The 17050-nt window shown below is 48.3% G+C and overlaps 3 protein-coding genes across 3 annotated transcripts; all 3 read left to right on the forward strand.

The window, feature by feature from the left end:
- The first annotated feature begins 2376 nt into the window (after positions 1 to 2376).
- Positions 2377 to 4761, forward strand: LOC139757140 (heterogeneous nuclear ribonucleoprotein A/B-like). Its single transcript, XM_071677237.1, has one exon. It carries the CDS (start codon positions 3094 to 3096, stop codon positions 3421 to 3423), a length of 330 nt encoding a protein of 109 aa, XP_071533338.1. The 5' UTR covers positions 2377 to 3093; the 3' UTR covers positions 3424 to 4761.
- A 1541-nt stretch (positions 4762 to 6302) lies between these two features.
- On the forward strand, positions 6303 to 6632 carry LOC139757153 (heterogeneous nuclear ribonucleoprotein A/B-like). Its single transcript, XM_071677251.1, has one exon. The coding sequence runs from the start codon at positions 6303 to 6305 to the stop codon at positions 6630 to 6632; it is 330 nt and encodes a 109-aa protein (XP_071533352.1).
- A 2908-nt stretch (positions 6633 to 9540) lies between these two features.
- Positions 9541 to 9870, forward strand: LOC139757154 (heterogeneous nuclear ribonucleoprotein A/B-like). Its single transcript, XM_071677252.1, has one exon. The coding sequence runs from the start codon at positions 9541 to 9543 to the stop codon at positions 9868 to 9870; it is 330 nt and encodes a 109-aa protein (XP_071533353.1).
- The last annotated feature ends 7180 nt before the right edge of the window (positions 9871 to 17050 follow it).

Here is a 17050-nt window from a genome sequence, read left to right on the forward strand (position 1 = left end):
AATTATGATTATGAGATTACGTTTAAGAAAAGATGAGAAAAAAGAAGGTATGAATATGGAAATGAAACCTCTTGTTTTATGTAGAGAGGGAGATTAGATATAAAAAAGAAGTGTTCACGGGAAAGGAGAGATAGAGAGATGGCACACACACACACACACACACACACACACACACACACACACACACACACACACACACACACAAGGAGCGGCCACAAGCACACCCCTGAAGACTTCTTACATCATGATTCTTGGGTACATACATCTACCTTGAGCTGGACCATTGACGTAATATAATCATCACCATAATTTGCATAGCGGTGGTGTTGGGGGTAGTGGGGGGATCTCTCTCTCTCTCTCTCTCTCTCTCTCTCTCTCTCTCTCTCTCTCTCTCTCTCTCTCTGGCCACTTCTTGCGGGGGGGGGGGGCAGTAAACTCCAGCCGAGTTTACATTCACAAGAGGTTAGGATGATATTCATCGTGCGCTGTGTAAACTCAAGTATCGAGGCAGCTTGTGCGGAGGTGCATATTGTTGGAGAGGGAGGGAGGTGGAGGGTAAGGAGGGGGTGTTAAGGGAAGGGAAGAAGAGAGAGGGAGAGAGGGAGGTTATGGGTGTTCTGGTACTCCGCTACACACATACCGGCACGTAATGTATGCGGTCGCGCTGGTACGAACGAACCACTATGAACAACCGCGCGTGACACCCGCTGCAGCGCTTGTCACGCTGCGTGTGACAGGACGCCGTACATCATCGCCTTGTGCTCCGCTGCACCTCACCTTACGTCACACACACACACACACCCGACGATGAACACTGCTGATCTCCCACTAGCCTTACTGACATGCCGGATTTGTAAGACATTTCCCTTAATACGAAGTAGAAAAAGAAAAAAAGAAAATTTATCATTTTTCGAAGGTAAAGATTACTGCTTATTGAACGATGGCCTCGAAGAGACTAGGAGTCTTCGAACATGATTCATCGAGGAATACTGATTAACCTCCTTGTGGTCTCCCTAATAGAGGAGTATTGTGTTTCGTGATTCGTCCGAGTCGCTCATTCATTACCAAGATTCTCAAAAGCTATTTTGAGTCGTTCCTGGGTAAGGGAAACACTGCTGCTGCTGCTGCTGCTGCGCGCGCGTCCATCCATATTCGTTCGTTTCCAAAGTCAGTCCCCGTAATAGTGGAATATTCACTGCCGAAACAAATGTCATTCTGTGAATTCATTTTCTTCAGTTATTGGAATCTTCGCTACAAAATTATTGATTCGTTTTCTCCAGTTATTGGAATCTTCACTACAAAATTATTGATTCGTTTTCTTCGGTTATTTTGGAATCTTCACTACAGAATGACAGAATGATTGATTCATTTTCTTGTTATTTTGGAATCTTCACTACAAGTTGATTATTGATTCGTTTTCTTCAGTTACTGGAATCTTCACTAAAAAATAGTTATTGATTCGTTTTCCTCAGTTATTGGAGTCTTCACTACAAGTTGATTATTGATTCGTTTTCTTCAGGTATTGGAATCTTCACTACAGAATGATTATTGATTCATTTTCTTCAGTTATTTTGGAATCTTCACTACAAAATAGTTATTGATTCTTCTTCAGTTATTTTGGAATCTTCACTACAAAATAGTTATTGATTCGTTTTCTTCAGTTATTTTGGAATCTTCACTACAAAATGATTATTGATTCGTTTTCTTCAGTTATTGGTATCTTCACTACAAAATGATTATTGATTCATTTCATTGTTATTGGAATCTTCACTACAAAATAATTGATTCATTTTCTTCAGTTATTGGAATCTTAACGACAAAATGATTATTGATTCGTTTTCCTCAGTTATTGGAATCTTCACTACAAAATGGAATTATTACTGATTCGTTTTCTTCATTTATTGGAGTGAATCTTCACTACTTAATAGCATAACGAATGATTAGTATTTATCGATACTTACAGTTATATCTTCGCTACAGATTGTTATCTATCTCGATCAACAGCTTCTACATGAAGCAACACCCGACCTCACATATATGCTACCTAACTCCAACACTGAATCTCTAATATTCAGTTTACGAATATTACTCCCCTTATCTTCACTACATCGACACCGAACAAAAAAATATCAAACCTCTCATCTTCACTTCCGTACTCCACAGCACGGACACTGATCTCTGTTCTCTCCCGACACAGAGTTCATATTCTCTCTTCACCAACACAGGCCTGATGGTCATGTTCATTACACGCGCGGAAATCTTTTCCTATTTATCTCAACTCCCCCAGTAAGTATACACATCCTGTGGACTCTGCGTTTACTAAATTTCACTCGAGTCATCTGGGCTGTTGCAGTCATAGACCCTTTCACAGACCTGATAAACTTTAAGAACAACAAAATGTCCCGCCAAAAGACTCCACCGAAGAGAGCGTCAGTGTCCACCAGAAGAACTCATCCTAGCCTGCGTCAGGTGATCTTAACAGGTCTCTCTCGTTAGGAGTCTAAGAGTGATGCGATTGATGTGTTGAAGGCCATTCGTTCATACGGTACCGTGGTGAGCTTCCATCGTCCAGTGGACGAGGAGGGTCAACTGGAGAGGTCGTGTTACGTGACTTTCTTGAAACAAGAATCAGCCGAAAGTGCCGTCCGGAAGGGGACCGTAACCGTGCACGGGCGTACCATCACCATCAAGTGGAACAAGAGTGATGATGACTCTCGAGACCGCAGTAGACGTAAGACTGATGACTCTCGAGACCGCAGTAGACGTAAGACTGATGACTCTCGAGACCGCAGTAGACGTAAGACTGATGACTCTCGAGACCGCAGTAGACGTAAGACTGATGACTCTCGAGACCGCAGTAGACGTAAGACTGATGACTCTCGAGACCGCAGTAGACGTAAGACTGTTCAATCTTAGGTTCACGCAGAGTCCCCTCGCGATCCTCGTAGGCCTTCCAGGGATAGGGATACGGGCGATGAGAAGTACAAATTACACCTGAAACACCTGCCGAGATATTGCACTCACCGAGACGTTTTCGTGCACTTCGGCAGGTTCGGCAGAGTAAGCAAGGTCTGGATCAAGCCTCGGCGCGACATGGGTTTCGTGGTGTTCGAAAAGATGAAGGGCATGACCGCCGCGCTGGAAGCCAAGTGCCACAAGATCAACGGCCGTGTCATTTCAGTGCAGCTGGCCGTCGTCAGGCAGCAGTGCCAGGCATTTGTCGCCGGGCTGGGTTACATGACGAGCGAGACGGCAGTGAGAGAAGCACTGAGTCAGTACGGACACGTCCTCAGGTACCAGCGACCGGCACGTGGAAAGCGACAGGCGGCGTACGTCTTCGTCACCTTCGCCAGCGAGGAGGAGGCTAATCGGGCCGTTGGTGCTGGCTGTGTCGAGGTGGAGGGACGCATGCTCAAGATTTAGCCGATCATCACGGGGCAGAAGTAGAGAACAAACGCGTGCCAGGACGACCCCGATTTCGTGCCAGAAGCTACAGGAACAGGGAAGAGGAAACGAAAGGCGGAAGCTGAAGATACCTCGCCATCCGCAGCCCCCGTTAAAAAGGTAAAACGTACGCCAGAGGGAGTGCTAGTACCAGGGGAGAGGCGGGAGATTGTGGAAGATACGGTGAGCCAGAGAGCCATAGTCGCCGAGGGGAAAGATGAAGTGAAGTCAGACAAAGTGCCTGACGCTACCAAGAAAATAAGGAAGAGGAGTAGAATGAGGGAAGATGACGACAGCTAGACATCCGAAGTCCCCGTTAAAAAGATGAAATCTGGGTCAGACGAAATGCCAGACGCTACGGAGAAAGAGGCAAAGAAGAGGCGTAGGATGAGGCCAGATGGAGATGAGACCAAAGCAGCCGAGAAGAAAGAAGAATTGTCGCCTCACAAAATGCCGGATGCTGTAGACTAGAAGAGAAAGAAGAGGCAAAGGGCACGGGAAGAAAAAGACGGGAAGGAAGACGACTTGATGAAGGAGGCTGTAGAGAAGAGAAAGAAGAGGCGTAAAATAATGGAAGACGAAGCCAGCCAGCCAGCCAGAGGCACCAAAAAGAGAAAGGACTCTTGCAGAGACGAAGTGCCGGACGCTGTAGAGACGAAAGCAGCGAAGAGGCAGAAGATATAGGAAGATGAAGAACGCTACAGTGCCGTGGTCACCGAGAAAATAGACGAAGTGACGGCAGCAGACGAAGTGCCCAGAGATACAGGGGCAGTAGATAGGAAAGTGACGGCAGACGAAGTGCCCAGAGAGACAAGGGCAGTAGACAGCAATGTGACGGCAGACGAAGTGCTCAGAGAGACAGGGGTTGTAGACAACAAAGTGACGGCAGACGAAATGCTCAGAGAGACAGGGATAGTAGAGAGCAAAGTGACGGCAGACGAAGTGCTCAGAGAGACAGGGTTAGTGGACAGCAGAGTGACGGCAGCGAACGAAGTGCCCAGCATGACAGATACAGCACCAGACAGCGAACACCGAAGTGTGGCGGATGTCGGCGATACCCGAGTATCCGCCGTTTCCCGCAGCCCGAAGGCACAACCAGCACATACATTGCCTCAAGCCGCAGTGACAGAGGAGGGACCAGTTGACGAAACCATCACCCCAGTCCCTCTTCCAGAAGAATAGTGAATCCTCTCCTCCCACTGGTGATCAGAGAACTCTACCCTTGTCCCAGCCTACAAGTCCCAAAGTGTGGATGAAATGGCTTCTCGTAATTTGATGTTTTCATGTATATATTGCAGTGATTTTCTGTTATATTAGCTGATATTTTCTTGTATATATTGCAGTGATTTTCTATCATAGCTGATATCTTCTTGTTTATGTTGCAGTTTTAGGGATTTTCTATCATATTAGCGTTTGTGTTTTCTGTTTGTTTGGGTGGTGGTGGTGGTGGTGGTGGAAGGTGGGAATGGGAGGATGGTTCTATGAGCAGATGTTTTGACTGAAGCGTGAGAGTTCTTTTGGGGTATATCCTTATGATTGAACTTCGGGGTTTGATGGGATGGCTCTCGTATACTGAAGCAGAGCCACGTCTCAAAATGTCACTTTTATGTTTAATATAACCCACCCCACAGGGACATAAAGACACGTGTTTTTCCACATAGATTAGATAGGTTAATAGAACATCTTCACTACTTAATAGCATAACGAATGATTAGTATTTATTGATACTTAGTTATATCTTCGCTACAGATTGTTATCTATCTCGATCAACAGCTTCTACATGAAGCAACACCCGACATCACATTTATGCTCGCTAACTCTAACACTGAATAATATTCAGTTTACGAATATTACTCCCCTTATCTTCACTACATCGACACCGAACAAAAAAATATCAAACCTCTCATCTTCACTTCCGTACTCCACAGCACGGACACTGATCTCTGTTCTCTCCCGACACAGAGTTCATATTCTCTCTTCACCAACACAGGCCTGATGGTCATGTTCATTACACGCGCGGAAATCTTTTCCTATTTATCTCAACTCCCCCAGTAAGTATACACATCCTGTGGACTCTGCGTTTACTAAATTTCACTCGAATCATCTGGGCTGTTGCAGTCATAGACCCTTTCACAGACCTGATAAACTTTCAGAACAACAAAATGTCCCGCCAAAAGACTCCACCGAAGAGAGCGTCAGTGTCCACCAGAAGAATTCATCCTAGCCTGCGTCAGGTGATCTTAACAGGTCTCTCTCGTTAGGAGTCTAAGAGTGATGCGATTGATGTGTTGAAGGCCATTCGTTCATACGGTACCGTGGTGAGCTTCCATCGTCCAGTGGACGAGGAGGGTCAACTGGAGAGGTCGTGTTACGTGACTTTCTTGAAACAAGAATCAGCCGAAAGTGCCGTCCGGAAGGGGACCGTAACCGTGCACGGGCGTACCGTCACCATCAAGTGGAACAAGAGTGATGATGACTCTCGAGACCGCAGTAGACGTAAGACTGATGACTCTCGAGACCGCAGTAGACGTAAGACTGATGACTCTCGAGACCGCAGTAGACGTAAGACTGATGACTCTCGAGACCGCAGTAGACGTAAGACTGATGACTCTCGAGACCGCAGTAGACGTAAGACTGATGACTCTCGAGACCGCAGTAGACGTAAGACTGTTCAATCTTAGGTTCACGCAGAGTCCCCTCGCGATCCTCGTAGGCCTTCCAGGGATAGGGATACGGGCGATGAGAAGTACAAATTACACCTGAAACACCTGCCGAGATATTGCACTCACCGAGACGTTTTCGTGCACTTCGGCAGGTTCGGCAGAGTAAGCAAGGTCTGGATCAAGCCTCGGCGCGACATGGGTTTCGTGGTGTTCGAAAAGATGAAGGGCATGACCGCCGCGCTGGAAGCCAAGTGCCACAAGATCAACGGCCGTGTCATTTCAGTGCAGCTGGCCGTCGTCAGGCAGCAGTGCCAGGCATTTGTCGCCGGGCTGGGTTACATGACGAGCGAGACGGCAGTGAGAGAAGCACTGAGTCAGTACGGACACGTCCTCAGGTACCAGCGACCGGCACGTGGAAAGCGACAGGCGGCGTACGTCTTCGTCACCTTCGCCAGCGAGGAGGAGGCTAATCGGGCCGTTGGTGCTGGCTGTGTCGAGGTGGAGGGACGCATGCTCAAGATTTAGCCGATCATCACGGGGCAGAAGTAGAGAACAAACGCGTGCCAGGACGACCCCGATTTCGTGCCAGAAGCTACAGGAACAGGGAAGAGGAAACGAAAGGCGGAAGCTGAAGATACCTCACCATCCGCAGCCCCCGTTAAAAAGGTAAAACGTACGCCAGAGGGAGTGCTAGTACCAGGGGAGAGGCGGGAGATTATGGAAGATACGGTGAGCCAGAGAGCCATAGTCGCCGAGGGGAAAGATGAAGTGAAGTCAGACAAAGTGCCTGACGCTACCAAGAAAATAAGGAAGAGGAGTAGAATGAGGGAAGATGACGACAGCTAGACATCCGAAGTCCCCGTTAAAAAGATGAAATCTGAGTCAGACGAAATGCCAGACGCTACGGAGAAAGAGGCAAAGAAGAGGCGTAGGATGAGGCCAGATGGAGATGAGACCGAAGCAGCCGAGAAGAAAGAAGAATTGTCGCCTCACAAAATGCCGGATGCTGTAGACTAGAAGAGAAAGAAGAGGCAAAGGGCACGGGAAGAAAAAGACGGGAAGGAAGACGACTTGATGAAGGAGGCTGTAGAGAAGAGAAAGAAGAGGCGTAAAATAATGGAAGACGAAGCCAGCCAGCCAGCCAGAGGCACCAAAAAGAGAAAGGACTCTTGCAGAGACGAAGTGCCGGACGCTGTAGAGACGAAAGCAGCGAAGAGGCAGAAGATATAGGAAGATGAAGAACGCTACAGTGCCGTGGTCACCGAGAAAATAGACGAAGTGACGGCAGCAGACGAAGTGCCCAGAGATACAGGGGCAGTAGATAGGAAAGTGACGGCAGACGAAGTGCCCAGAGAAACAAGGGCAGTAGAGAGCAATGTGACGGCAGACGAAGTGCTCAGAGAGACAGGGGTTGTAGACAACAAAGTGACGGCAGACGAAATGCTCAGAGAGACAGGGATAGTAGAGAGCAAAGTGACGGCAGACGAAGTGCTCAGAGAGACAGGGTTAGTGGACAGCAGAGTGACGGCAGCGAACGAAGTGCCCAGCATGACAGATACAGCACCAGACAGCGAACACCGAAGTGTGGCGGATGTCGGCGATACCCGAGTATCCGCCGTTTCCCGCAGCCCGAAGGCACAACCAGCACATACATTGCCTCAAGCCGCAGTGACAGAGGAGGGACCAGTTGACGAAACCATCACCCCAGTCCCTCTTCCAGAAGAATAGTGAATCCTCTCCTCCCACTGGTGATCAGAGAACTCTACCCTTGTCCCAGCCTACAAGTCCCAAAGTGTGGATGAAATGGCTTCTCGTAATTTGATGTTTTCATATATATATATTGCAGTGATTTTCTGTTATATTAGCTGATATTTTCTTGTATATATTGCAGTGATTTTCTATCATAGCTGATATCTTCTTGTTTATGTTGCAGTTTTAGGGATTTTCTATCATATTAGCGTTTGTGTTTTCTGTTTGTTTGGGTGGTGGTGGTGGTGGAAGGTGGGAATGGGAGGATGGTTCTATGAGCAGATGTTTTGACTGAAGTGTGAGAGTTCTTTTGGGGTATATCCTTATGATTGAACTTCGGGGTTTGATGGGATGGCTCTCGTATACTGAAGCAGAGCCACGTCTCAAAATGTCACTTTTATGTTTAATATAACCCACCCCACAGGGACATAAAGACACGTGTTTTTCCACATAGATTAGATAGGTTAATAGAACATCTTCACTACTTAATAGCATAACGAATGATTAGTATTTATTGATACTTAGTTATATCTTCGCTACAGATTGTTATCTATCTCGATCAACAGCTTCTACATGAAGCAACACCCGACATCACATTTATGCTCGCTAACTCTAACACTGAATAATATTCAGTTTACGAATATTACTCCCCTTATCTTCACTACATCGACACCGAACAAAAAAATATCAAACCTCTCATCTTCACTTCCGTACTCCACAGCACGGACACTGATCTCTGTTCTCTCCCGACACAGAGTTCATATTCTCTCTTCACCAACACAGGCCTGATGGTCATGTTCATTACACGCGCGGAAATCTTTTCCTATTTATCTCAACTCCCCCAGTAAGTATACACATCCTGTGGACTCTGCGTTTACTAAATTTCACTCGAATCATCTGGGCTGTTGCAGTCATAGACCCTTTCACAGACCTGATAAACTTTCAGAACAACAAAATGTCCCGCCAAAAGACTCCACCGAAGAGAGCGTCAGTGTCCACCAGAAGAATTCATCCTAGCCTGCGTCAGGTGATCTTAACAGGTCTCTCTCGTTAGGAGTCTAAGAGTGATGCGATTGATGTGTTGAAGGCCATTCGTTCATACGGTACCGTGGTGAGCTTCCATCGTCCAGTGGACGAGGAGGGTCAACTGGAGAGGTCGTGTTACGTGACTTTCTTGAAACAAGAATCAGCCGAAAGTGCCGTCCGGAAGGGGACCGTAACCGTGCACGGGCGTACCGTCACCATCAAGTGGAACAAGAGTGATGATGACTCTCGAGACCGCAGTAGACGTAAGACTGATGACTCTCGAGACCGCAGTAGACGTAAGACTGATGATTCTCGAGACCGCAGTAGACGTAAGACTGATGACTCTCGAGACCGCAGTAGACGTAAGACTGATGACTCTCGAGACCGCAGTAGACGTAAGACTGATGACTCTCGAGACCGCAGTAGACGTAAGACTGATGACTCTCGAGACCGCAGTACACGTAAGACTGTTCAATCTTAGGTTCACGCAGAGTCCCCTCGCGATCCTCGTAGGCCTTCCAGGGATAGGGATACGGGCGATGAGAAGTACAAATTACACCTGAAACACCTGCCGAGATATTGCACTCACCGAGACGTTTTCGTGCACTTCGGCAGGTTCGGCAGAGTAAGCAAGGTCTGGATCAAGCCTCGGCGCGACATGGGTTTCGTGGTGTTCGAAAAGATGAAGGGCATGACCGCCGCGCTGGAAGCCAAGTGCCACAAGATCAACGGCCGTGTCATTTCAGTGCAGCTGGCCGTCGTCAGGCAGCAGTGCCAGGCATTTGTCGCCGGGCTGGGTTACATGACGAGCGAGACGGCAGTGAGAGAAGCACTGAGTCAGTACGGACACGTCCTCAGGTACCAGCGACCGGCACGTGGAAAGCGACAGGCGGCGTACGTCTTCGTCACCTTCGCCAGCGAGGAGGAGGCTAATCGGGCCGTTGGTGCTGGCTGTGTCGAGGTGGAGGGACGCATGCTCAAGATTTAGCCGATCATCACGGGGCAGAAGTAGAGAACAAACGCGTGCCAGGACGACCCCGATTTCGTGCCAGAAGCTACAGGAACAGGGAAGAGGAAACGAAAGGCGGAAGCTGAAGATACCTCACCATCCGCAGCCCCCGTTAAAAAGGTAAAACGTACGCCAGAGGGAGTGCTAGTACCAGGGGAGAGGCGGGAGATTATGGAAGATACGGTGAGCCAGAGAGCCATAGTCGCCGAGGGGAAAGATGAAGTGAAGTCAGACAAAGTGCCTGACGCTACCAAGAAAATAAGGAAGAGGAGTAGAATGAGGGAAGATGACGACAGCTAGACATCCGAAGTCCCCGTTAAAAAGATGAAATCTGAGTCAGACGAAATGCCAGACGCTACGGAGAAAGAGGCAAAGAAGAGGCGTAGGATGAGGCCAGATGGAGATGAGACCGAAGCAGCCGAGAAGAAAGAAGAATTGTCGCCTCACAAAATGCCGGATGCTGTAGACTAGAAGAGAAAGAAGAGGCAAAGGGCACGGGAAGAAAAAGACGGGAAGGAAGACGACTTGATGAAGGAGGCTGTAGAGAAGAGAAAGAAGAGGCGTAAAATAATGGAAGACGAAGCCAGCCAGCCAGCCAGAGGCACCAAAAAGAGAAAGGACTCTTGCAGAGACGAAGTGCCGGACGCTGTAGAGACGAAAGCAGCGAAGAGGCAGAAGATATAGGAAGATGAAGAACGCTACAGTGCCGTGGTCACCGAGAAAATAGACGAAGTGACGGCAGCAGACGAAGTGCCCAGAGATACAGGGGCAGTAGATAGGAAAGTGACGGCAGACGAAGTGCCCAGAGAAACAAGGGCAGTAGAGAGCAATGTGACGGCAGACGAAGTGCTCAGAGAGACAGGGGTTGTAGACAACAAAGTGACGGCAGACGAAATGCTCAGAGAGACAGGGATAGTAGAGAGCAAAGTGACGGCAGACGAAGTGCTCAGAGAGACAGGGTTAGTGGACAGCAGAGTGACGGCAGCGAACGAAGTGCCCAGCATGACAGATACAGCACCAGACAGCGAACACCGAAGTGTGGCGGATGTCGGCGATACCCGAGTATCCGCCGTTTCCCGCAGCCCGAAGGCACAACCAGCACATACATTGCCTCAAGCCGCAGTGACAGAGGAGGGACCAGTTGACGAAACCATCACCCCAGTCCCTCTTCCAGAAGAATAGTGAATCCTCTCCTCCCACTGGTGATCAGAGAACTCTACCCTTGTCCCAGCCTACAAGTCCCAAAGTGTGGATGAAATGGCTTCTCGTAATTTGATGTTTTCATGTATATATTGCAGTGATTTTCTGTTATATTAGCTGATATTTTCTTGTATATATTGCAGTGATTTTCTATCATATTAGCTGATATCTTCTTGTTTATGTTGCAGTTTTAGGGATTTTCTATCATATTAGCGTTTGTGTTTTCTGTTTGTTTGGGTGGTGGTGGTGGTGGTGGTGGAAGGTGGGAATGGGAGGATGGTTCTATGAGCAGATGTTTTGACTGAAGTGTGAGAGTTCTTTTGGGGTATATCCTTATGATTGAACTTCGGGGTTTGATGGGATGGCTCTCGTATGCTGAAGCAGAGCCACGTCTCAAAATGTCACTTTTATGTTTAATATAACCCACCCCACAGGGACATAAAGACACGTGTTTTTCCACCAAGGTTAGATAGGTTAATAGAACATAGGTAACAGTTTCCTCTCTCTCTCTCTCTCTCTCTCTCTCTCTCTCTCTCTCTCTCTCTCTCTCTCTCTCTCTCATCCTGTTGACCACGCGCCTTTATTAAATAGGTCCTCGACCTTCTGATCCGCCACGAGTGATGTAAAGATGTGCGCCTCACACACTCTGTCATCGATCCCTGGGACATTGCTGGAGTCTTTTTCCTTGTTTCTCCGTGATGCTTCGCCCGAAAGACAGCGTGAGGAACATGCGAGAAATGGCGTCATTTGCCTGCACGAGTATACACACACACACACACACACACACACACACACCCAACTGTCATGTACGTGCATGTCGTAAACAAAGCAACATTTTCAAGCGGAGATGATACATTATGCATATTATGTCTTTGTTCGTTTTGATATTTGTGTTAATTTTTTAGTTTTCTTATGGCATTCAAGGAAGGAAAACACAAGGGAAGTATTAGCATAACATTTGCATGAATGGCCGCCCTGTTGTTAATCACACACGGAGGCCCCTGATTTGCATATGCCTTACCCTGTATGACAGTGACCTAACGCTAAACAGTGGCTGGCGTTGGTAAGAGATATCTTCACGAGTTGATTGATGTTAATGCATCACTTTTCCTCCGGTGGTTAAATGAAGCGAGTCGTCAACAGTCATATGAATATGATGATTATTTTTTTGGTTGGTTTTATTTACGTCCTGAGTTGGGTTGGGTTGATTTCATATTCATTTGTCTCCTGTGGGCTACGAGATCGGCTTCTCCCCCTTCTCTCTCTTGTATGTGAGGAATTTTTTTTTATTTTACCTCGCCTGCCATACTCTCTCTCTCTCTCTCTCTCTCTCTCTCTCTCTCTCTCTCTCTCTCTCTCTCATCGTCGTCGTCGTCCTTCTCCTCCTCCTCCTCCTCCGTCCGTGTCTGTCAACAGGCCGCACCGTCAGAACTGGATTATCATAATTAGACCGCAGAGAAGCCGCTGCATGCTGATAGATGGGAGAGAGAGAGAGAGAGAGAGAGAGAGAGAGAGAGAGAGAGAGAGAGAGAGAGAGAGAGAGAGATTAGCTTCCAGGCTTCTCCGGCTGCCTTACGTGGCTCGGGTATTGTATTCCAGGCTTTTGATCCATGCCGGTGCCATCATCAGGGACCACCACCAGCCAGGTTCTCTCTCTCTCTCTCTCTCTCTCTCTCTCTCTCTCTCTCTCTCTCTCTCTCTCTCTCTCAGCCTTTGCTTTCCAATCCTCGTCCTCCTCCTCCTCCTCTTCTTCTTCTTCTTCTTCTTCTTCTTCTTCATCGTTTAATTTAAGAGTACCACATCTCGCTGTCTTCCTTTCCCTACGGCAACACTCGGCTTCTACCACCACTGTCTCTCACAAGGGTCTCCGGGTACTAGGTACTGGGTTTCGTGCTGTTCTGCGTCCGTGAGACTCGATTTTTGTATTTTTGCGTGCGCTCGCCCTCTGTGCTCGGCGTCGGTGACTGGACGCTGGAAGAGGATTTTCACAGTTCCCCTTATGCTCGTCCGTCTGGACCGACCCCTCCCCTCCAAGCATCGCTGTTGCCGCCCTTAGTTCAACAGGTAAATTGGCCACCGGAGCTCTCAGTCCAGCTGGCTCGCCCCCAGCCTTTAATGGGTTGGTCGACATCTGCTTCGAAGGCCGACCCGAGAAGACGTGTTCGTTCCATTGTCTCCTCTGACTCGTCCCCCCTTCCACCCATCACCCCCTCGTTGCTTGCTTGAGCTTAATTGTGACGTCTTTGTTTACACCTGTGAGGTGTTCGTTTATAGTAATGAGCCTTTTTTCTTCTTCTTCTTCTAGCCAGATGATAAAGATAGGACTTCATGCAAGGATATTTTGCACTTGCCAGCGAGCGCTTCTTGTCAGCTAAGTATGTAAGGATTAGTTTAAATGCAAATATGGGGTCTTTTTCTTCCCAGGGATCACGAATTTATTCTTTCATACCATAATGTTCACGAGTTTATTCTATCCACTATCGGCTGTGAGTCCGCGAAATGCCTGGGTTGTTTTGGGGTATCAGGGATTATTGCATAGCTGAATCAAGAGAGAACAGCCTCATTAAGGCCAGTTTATACTGCTAGGAGTAAGTAAACCATGGTTGCATTAAGGTGGAGGAAAGTCATGTTTTTTTAAGGTGGGGGAGAAGGGGTAATCATGATATTATGGTAGGGGGAAAATCATGTTATTAAGGTGGGGAGAGGGAAGTCATGTTATTAAGGTGGGGAGAGGGAAGTCATGTTATTAAGGTGGGGAGGGGGAAGTCATGTTATTAAGGTGGGGAGGGGGAAATCGTGTTATTAAGGTGGGGAGGGGGAAGTCATGTTATTAAGGTGGGGAGGGGGAAATCGTGTTATTAAGGTGGGGAGGGGGAAAATCATGTTACCCCCCCCCCTTCCTCCTTCTCTCCATGCACGAGAGGCTACGGCTCGCCCGGTGATGTTGTAAGGAAAGGAAAGAAAAATAGAAGTGGGGTTTCCTCCTCCCCCTTGGCGTGGCGAGGTGTGCAAGACGGGGAGGGAGGGGGGAGAGAAAGAGGACAGTGGAAAAACGTCGCTCCATCACCATGAAAGATGAGCGAGGACGAGCGGTCACTCTCTCCAAAAGATGCGACGGTCTCGAGCGATTTTCTTCATGTTCAGAGAGGCCTAGGATCGGTTTTGGAGGTGTGTGGGGGAGAGGAGTCAATGGTAAGGTGTTGATTCTTAGGTGTTTAGGGGAGGGAGGGGAGGTGGATTGGAGAAAATTGGTGTGGGAGGGAGGAGGAGTGGTAGTTTCGAAGGGTCGTGTTGAAGGTAGGGGGCACGACGGTGTACGGGAGAGGGTTGGAAGTGGCTCGTGTCGTGGGGTGATGGTCGCCTTGCCGATGCTTCTGCCCAGTGGGAAGGTGGGTGTGTGTGTGTGTGTGTGTGTGTGTGTGTGTGTGTGTGTGTGTGTGTGTGTGTGTGTGTGTGTGTCCGGAGCCGGATTTTTGGGCAGACTAGTCCGTAAAGAGCCTTGTCATCTGGTTTCAGGAGTTCCATCGCGTCTGCAGTATTTCCTCTCTTTGTGATATATTCTCCTCTCCCTGACCTTACGACCAATATTCCGGGGGGCCTCCCACGGAAACGCGAGTTCCCACCACCAACACCCAAACCCATCCCTCCCTCCCTCACCCCCACTTTCGCGTCAGCATCTTTTACTGGGGAGGTCGAAAACGCATCCCTCTCCTCCCCCTCACCCACTGTTGACGGGAGGGGCGTCGTTTTAGACGTGTGTGTGTGTGTGTGTGTGTGTGTGTGTGTGTGTGTGTGTGTGTGTGTGTGTGTGTCATCGTTGTTATTCCTCGAGATTTCAAAAGGGGAGTTTGGAGATTTCACACCACGACAACGTCATGGAGGATTCTTCCTCCTCCTCCTCCTCTCGTCTTGTGGGGCTCCTCCTCCTCCTCTTCCTCCCGTCTTGTGGGGGTTCTTCCTGCCGTAGCCAGGATTCGAACCTAGGCGCTCGACCCTGGGCGGCCCCGTGCGTGAGTGCCTCCTTCACGGGCCCAGGGAACGCTAACCACCTCACCGCGGGAGGTGAAGTCGTCGCCGTGTTGCCGGACGGTTTACGAATGGGGAAACCCTTGGGTCGCCTCTCAGGAAAATAGATAAAAGAGTTTTAGGATCCAAATCCGGCATATTAAGACGCACACAACCCAGCGATGTCATTAATTTGATTCAGTGTCAGCAAAAAAAGAATGTGTATATCTCTTGCTGAACAAAGGTGTGTGTGTGTGTGTGTGTGTGTGTGTGTGTGTTCGCATCTCCTAAAGGGGATAGCTGGTAATTCCCACAGTGTTGAACATGTTCCAAACCAGTTCTCTTCGCCTCCCCAACCCCATCCTTGTTCTCAGAGAGAGAGAGAGAGAGAGAGAGAGAGAGAGAGAGAGAGAGAGAGAGAGAGAGAGACCCACACACACACACTTTTTTTTCTTTCGTGGTTGGCTGATAGTAGAGGATTGGTCACCCATGTGATTGGCTTAAGGGTCAGCCGAGGATTGGGTCGCCCGTGTGATTGGCTGAAGGGTCGAGGATTGGGCCACCCGTGTGATTGGCTGAAGGGTCGAGGATTGGGTCACCCGTGTGATTGGCTGAAGGGTCGAGGATTGGGTCACCCGTGTGATTGGCTGAAGGGTCGAGGATTGGGTCACCCGTGTGATTGGCTGAAGGGTCGAGGATTGGGTCACCCGTGTGGAGTAGACTCGGCAAAGGTTGCTGCCGGGAGAGGAAAGCAAAAGGATTATTTCCAGTCGATAAATCGTGGTAGTTTATGGAAATAAAGCGGGATTCTTATGTGTTCCGTAGGATAATCTGGTTACTGGCTAGAAGGCCGCTTCTCATCTCTCTCTCTCTCTCTCTCTCTCTCTCTCTCTCTCTCTCTCTCTCTCCTGTGCCTTAGAAAGCTCTCATGTAACTCCTTCTCCCATTACGTATAGGTCACACACACACACATATATATATATATATATATATATATATATATATATATATATATATATATATATATATATATATTTTTTTTTTTTTTTTTTTTTTTTTTTTTTTTTTATACTTTGTCGCTGTCTCCCGCGTTTGCGAGGTAGCGCAAGGAAACAGACGAAAGAAATGGCCCAACCCCCCCCCCCCCCATACACATGTACATACGTCCACACACGCAAATATACATACCTACACAGCTTTCCATGGTTTACCCCAGACGCTTCACATGCCTTGATTCAATCCACTGACAGCACGTCAACCCCTGTATACCACATCGCTCCAATTCACTCTATTCCTTGCCCTCCTTTCACCCTCCTGCATGTTCAGGCCCCGATCACACAAAATCTTTTTCACTCCATCTTTCCACCTCCAATTTGGTCTCCCTCTTCTCCTCGTTCCCTCCACCTCCGACACATATATCCTCTTGGTCAATCTTTCCTCACTCATTCTCTCCATGTGCCCAAACCATTTCAAAACACCCTCTTCTGCTCTCTCAACCACGCTCTTTTTATTTCCACACATCTCTCTTACCCTTACGTTACTCACTCGCTCAAACCACCTCACACCACACATTGTCCTCAAACATCTCATTTCCAGCACATCCATCCTCCTGCGCACATCTCTATCCATAGCCCACGCCTCGCAACCATACAACATTGTTGGAACCACTATTCCTTCAAACATACCCATTTTTGCTTTCCGAGATAATGTTCTCGACTTCCACACATTTTTCAAGGCTCCCAAAATTTTCGCCCCCTCCCCCACCCTATGATCCACTTCCGCTTCCATGGTTCCATCCGCTGACAGATCCACTCCCAGATATCTAAAACACTTCACTTCCTCCAGTTTTTCTCCATTCAAACTCACCTCCCAATTGACTTGACCCTCACCCCTACTGTACCTAATAACCTTGCTCTTATTCACATTTACTCTTAACTTTCTTCTTCCACACACT

This window comes from Panulirus ornatus, chromosome 25 (genome assembly GCF_036320965.1).
Source record: "Panulirus ornatus isolate Po-2019 chromosome 25, ASM3632096v1, whole genome shotgun sequence".
Taxonomy (NCBI): Eukaryota; Metazoa; Arthropoda; class Malacostraca; order Decapoda; family Palinuridae; genus Panulirus; species Panulirus ornatus.

What these genes read in the sequence shown, in the direction of transcription:
- LOC139757153 (XM_071677251.1), top strand. Translation starts at nt 6,303, where the DNA reads ATGGGTTTCGTGGTGTTCGAAAAGATGAAGGGCATGACCGCCGCGCTG.
- LOC139757154 (XM_071677252.1), top strand. Translation starts at nt 9,541, where the DNA reads ATGGGTTTCGTGGTGTTCGAAAAGATGAAGGGCATGACCGCCGCGCTG.
- LOC139757140 (XM_071677237.1), top strand. Translation starts at nt 3,094, where the DNA reads ATGGGTTTCGTGGTGTTCGAAAAGATGAAGGGCATGACCGCCGCGCTG.